We start from the raw sequence: 5,194 nt of genomic DNA on the forward strand, positions 1-5,194 counted from the left end.
TCCCCCCACTTCCCCAGCTCATCCCCCTCCCACTTCCCCAGCTCATTTCTCCTTTCCATCCGTTTGAAGTTTAAAAAAAAATCACACCACACCAGGATTATGGTCAAACAGGGTTTAATTGGAAGCCCTGATGAAGGGGCGTCGCTCCGAAAGACAGTGCTTCCAAATAAACCTGTTGGACTATAATCCTGGTGTGGTGTGAGTTTTAACTTTGTGCACCCCCAGTCCAACACCGGCTCCTCCACATACTACCATCGGTGTAAGAAATCAATTGAAAAGAAAGTGCTGCCCACCCCCAAAAACCTCTTTAAATATATATTCACCCAAGTCTAAAGTAGATCGAGAAATTGTGGAAAAATATCACCCCTCCATCGCCTCCCTTTAGGTCACATTCTCCAAACACTTTTGAGTGAAATTAAAGCGTTACGAGTTAAAACAAAATGCTGAGACTCTGCTCCTGGGGTGGTTGGGAGAAAACCTAATGACTTACTATTCTCGTTCCCCAAGGGTTTTGCTTTTCCACATAACAGGTTTCTGAAATAAATGGACCAGCTCCTGGTTGTGATGTGGGGTTTCTGGCTTGAGCGTGGCCGAGTTTCTCAGTAGAATTATTTCTGCTCTGCCCATGGAGACTTAAAACGTGGGCAGGCCAGGCGTAAGTAGCAGTCACAAAGTTGAACCAGGGGACGTGCGCTCACAAGAGAGGTCCATTGTCGCAAGATTTTGCCCCATAGTCATCATTTTGGAAAGGCAAATCAGGGCAGGACTTATACACTTCATGGTGAGAAATCGCACAACACCAGGGCTATAGTCCAACAGGTTTATTTGAAAGCACTGTCTTTCGGAGTGCTGCTCCTTCATCAGGTGGTTGTGGAGTATAAGATCAGAATTTATAGCAAAAGTTTACAGTATGATGTAACTGAAATTATGTATTGAAAAAGACCTGGATTGTTTGTTAAGCCTCTCATCTTTTAGAATGACCGTGCTGGTTTCAGTTGTCAACAGTACGGTCCTGGGGAGTGGTTCAACTGTCACTACTAACTGGTGGAAACAGGTGGTACCTAGTGTGGAAACAGGCCCTTCGGCCCAACAAGTCCACACCGACCCTCCGGAGAGAAACCCACCGCCTGTATTTGCCCCTGACTAATCCACCTCACACTACAGGCAATTTAGCATGGCCAATCCACCCTAACCTGCACGTCTTCGGACTGTGGGAGGAAACTGGAGCACCCGGAGGAAACCCACGCAGACACGGGGAGAATGTGCAAACTCCACACAGACAGTTGCCCGAGGCGGGAATTGAACCCGGGTCCCTGACGCTGTGAGGCAGCAGTGCTAACCACCGAGCCACTGTGCCGCCCTCAATAAGAAGAGTAAAAATATATAACTGAAAGAGTCCGTTGTTTCCACCATGAATCCTGACAAAGGTCAGAGGTCACACAACGCCAGGTTCAAGACCAACAGGTTTATTTGAAACCACAAGCTTTTGTAGCGCTGCTCCTATGTCACAGTCTGACACCGTGCTGACAGAGTACATTGGTACTCGGGTTAAAAAGAGAACAAGATTTACATTCAAATGGCATCTTTCACCGTCTCAGGATGTCCCCCGATGCTTTAAAATGAACAAGGTACTTTTGAAGCAGTTATTGATTCGGTGCAGGAAACAGGGTTGGAGTCATAGAGATGGACAGCACGGAAACAGACCCTTTGGTCCATGTCAACCAGATATCCTAACCGACTCCAGTCCCATTTGCCAGCACTTGGCCCATACCCCTCCAAACCCTTCCTATTCATATACCCATCCAGATGCCAATACCCAATGTTGCAATTGTACCAGCCTCCACCACTTCCTCTGGCAGCTCATTCCACACACGTACCACCCTCTGCATGAAAACGTTGCCCCTTAGCTCCCTTTTATATCTTTCCCCTCTCACCCTAAACCTATGCCCCTCTGGTTCTGGACTCCCCCACCCCAGGGGAAAGCCATTGCCTATTTACCTTACCCATGCCCCTCATGATTTCAGTAGGTTATTGTGGAGTTCTGCAGATTGTCTTGGGCATTCACATTCACCCCTCAACCAAAGTCACAAAAACTGATATTCTGTTCCTGGGAGCTTGTTCTTCTGCCAGTCAAGTTTTAAGTCATTGTTAAGCAGAGGTATTCAAGCAAAGAGAAATGGGGCCACTGTTTAGATAATGAATGATAGGACAGCATGGAGGGGCTGAATGGCCTACTGCTGTGTCATTATGACCCCCCACCACCTTTTGCTTTTATATAAAGTGAAATGGTATGAAGAATAGCAATTTCTCCCCCCCCCCCCCCAGCAGCACACGTTCTTTGCACAGTATCAGCACAGGTCAATGTTGTAGGGGTGTGGAGTGTTATTGCACAGGTCTGGGTTGGAGAGTGAGTGGAGTTTCCCGGGATAGCGGCTGGTCGGCCACCCACCCCAGCTTCCAGCCGGACGGCCTGGATGGATGGAGCAGGAGGACGAGGCCGCCGCTCCCCGGGACAAGGCGGACGCGGAGGCGGAGGCGGCGGCAGCAGCCGCCAAATCCGCCCGGCTCGACATGAGCCACGGCTTCGTCCGCCACATCCGCCGTAACCAGATCGCCAGGTTGGTGAGAGGGGAAGGGGGAAGGGGGGAGGGAGGAGGCGGTTGCCGTGCCAACCGGAAGGGGCGGTAGATACACCGAAGCGGAGTGATGATTGATAGCCCGGCTGACCAACCAGATGGCGGGGTGTCCGCCCCCCCCGCTCTGATTGACAGCGGCTCCGCCATTGGGAGGTAGGGGGCCTCGAGGGGTGCCCAATCAGGGAGAGGACAGGGATGGATGATGGTCGCGTGTGGGTGATTGAAGGCACGCTCGACCAACTGCCCTCTGTTCTGATTGACAGGGGTTCCACCAATGGGAAGAACGATCCTCTCGAGGTGACCAATTAGAGGGAGGATGGGGGGGGTCTGTCGCATGTGCTTGATTGGCAGTCGCTCGGACAACCAAGGAATGGTAATCCCATCCTCCTCTATGACTGACCAATGGGAAGGAGAGTCCCCTCAGGATGGCCAATCAGGGAGAGGTTTCGGCGCGGTAACCGTCCCTTCACGCTGATTGACGGCCCGCTCGGCCAACCAGGCGGGAGGGGCCCCGCCCTCCCTTGTGATCGACAGCGGTTCCGCAATGGCAAGGTGGAGTCCCCCGGTGATAACCAATGGGAAGAGTTGCCTTGTTGGTGATTGACAGCCGGCTCCGCCCTCACCGCTGATTGACACCGCTTACGCCAATGGGAAGGAGGAACCCCTCGGGCTGACCAATCGGGGCGTGGAGGGGGCGGGGTGGCCAGCTGCTTGTGTCGGATTGACAGGCATTCCAGCCAACGGGGAAGCGCCGTCCCCTTTGATTGACAGTGGTTTCGCCAATGGGATGAAGAGGTTCAGTTTATTTCTGGGTTTTGTTTTTAAATGGGCCCAATATTGGCTCCACCTCAGCAAGTTGCAGCCAATCCCTCCGTTCCAATCCCGCCCTCTCTACCCTATCTACTCAGATGATCCAACTTCTAAAATATATATTTGCACACCGCCCTGGCCCAAGGGATCCGGAGGTTTGACCAAGGAGATTTTGGGCCAGTTTTCTTGGGAAAGAGGCGCATAATTCTTTGGAATTTGTGTCAAATGTAGACAGGACGGTTGAAAAGGCACTTGGCACACTTGCCTCCCATTGCTCACTCCTTTTGAGTGAAGGATTCGCATTGGGGTTGTACAGGACATTGGCGACGCCTCGTCTGGGGAGGGGGAACTGTGTCCAGTTCTGGTCGCCCTGTCATCGGAAGCAGGTTATTAAGCTGGGGAGGGTTCAGAAGAGATTTACCAGTGTGTCGCAGAGGATAGAGGGTTTGAACCATAAGGAGAGGGTGGATAGGCTGGAATGTAAGGGTGAACTTAGGGATGCGGATAAGCTGAGTGGCAGGTATCTTTTCCCTCAGGTAGGGGATTTCAAGACTTAGAGAGGCATATTTTTAAGGTGAGGGGAAAAAGATTTCAAAACGATCCGAACGGCAATTTTTTTTTAACACAGAGAGCGGTTTGTGGAATGAACTTCCACAGGAAGTGGACAGAGTTACAACATTTAAAAGACATCTGGATAAGTGCATGAATAGGAAAGGTTTGGAGGGATATGGGCCAAACGCGGGCAGGGTGGGACTAGTTTGGTTTGGGATTGCGGTCGACACGGACTGGTTGGGCCGAAGGGTCTGCTTCCGTGCTCTACAGCTCTTAAGAGATGAATGGGAGAAGATTTGGCAGGTGTGCTCATAATCGTCGGAGCGGAAGGCGAGGGAAAGGTATACTCGTTGGCGCAGAGGGAAAGCCGACCACAGGGAACAGACTTAAGATGATTGGCAGAAAGGTGCAATGATGACAGGAGGAAATGCTTTTGCCGTAGCGAGCGGTCACTATCTGGAATGCACTGGTAGAGAGCTTGGTGGAGGCAGGTTCAAGTCGCGGTCTTCCAAAAGAAACTGGAAAGGAAGAATGTGTCGGGTTTAGGGGTCGAAGCCAAGGCTCGGGGCACTGGGACAGTTGCTCCTGAGCAAAACCAGCACAGGCAGGCGTTTTGAGTTATAGGTGAGGATCCTATCAGCTTATGCTGATCTGACTGGGGATGCTGGTGACTATACAATCATCTCACCGAGTATGAAACAGCCCCTCAGTTCCCTCAGCTACGCAGAGGCGTACTGGGTGGTCACTAGGAGGCACCAAGGGTCAGAGGGAGCTTGGTGTACATATACACCGGTCCCTTAAGGTGGCAGGACAGGGTTTTAAAGTGATTCAGAAGGATTATGGGATACTTGCCTTCGTTAACCGAGACAGAGTTTAAGAACAGGGGAGGTTTGGCTGGGAGCTGTACGCAACGTGGGTGAGGCCACACAGCGAGAGTGTTGCGGGCAATTCTGGCATCCACATTACAGGAGGGATGGGATAGCACTGGGAGAGAGGGGAGGGGACAGAGGGAGATTGACCAGCACTCTTGGGACGGCTGGAGAGTTTCAGTTCTTGAAGAGAGATTGGCGCAGGCTCGGTGTGGTTTTCCTTAGAGCTGCGGAGATGGAGAGGGGAGATGATCGAGACGGATAGGATGGTGAAGGGTATCGATGGGGTAGACAGGAAGGAAGCTTTGCCCCTTGGTGGAGGGATCA

The 5,194-nt window shown here is 51.7% G+C and overlaps 1 protein-coding gene across 3 annotated transcripts in view; it reads left to right on the forward strand.

Annotated features, from left to right (window-relative positions):
• The first annotated feature begins 2,426 nt into the window (after positions 1-2,426).
• c42h2orf68 (chromosome 42 C2orf68 homolog) overlaps positions 2,427-5,194 on the forward strand; it is an 11,213-nt gene continuing 8,445 nt past the window's right edge. For 2 of the 3 annotated variants that reach the window (XM_043681639.1, XM_043681638.1), the window contains exon 1: positions 2,437-2,618. In XM_043681639.1, coding sequence (XP_043537574.1) covers positions 2,479-2,618 — 140 coding nt within the window. In that variant the 5' untranslated portion in view covers positions 2,437-2,478. Of the gene's footprint in view, positions 2,619-5,194 lie in introns of all 3 variants that reach the window. The other variant, XM_043681637.1, reaches the window with a different exon arrangement.

The sequence above is a fragment of the Chiloscyllium plagiosum genome, chromosome 42, assembly GCF_004010195.1.
Source record: "Chiloscyllium plagiosum isolate BGI_BamShark_2017 chromosome 42, ASM401019v2, whole genome shotgun sequence".
Taxonomy (NCBI): Eukaryota; Metazoa; Chordata; class Chondrichthyes; order Orectolobiformes; family Hemiscylliidae; genus Chiloscyllium; species Chiloscyllium plagiosum.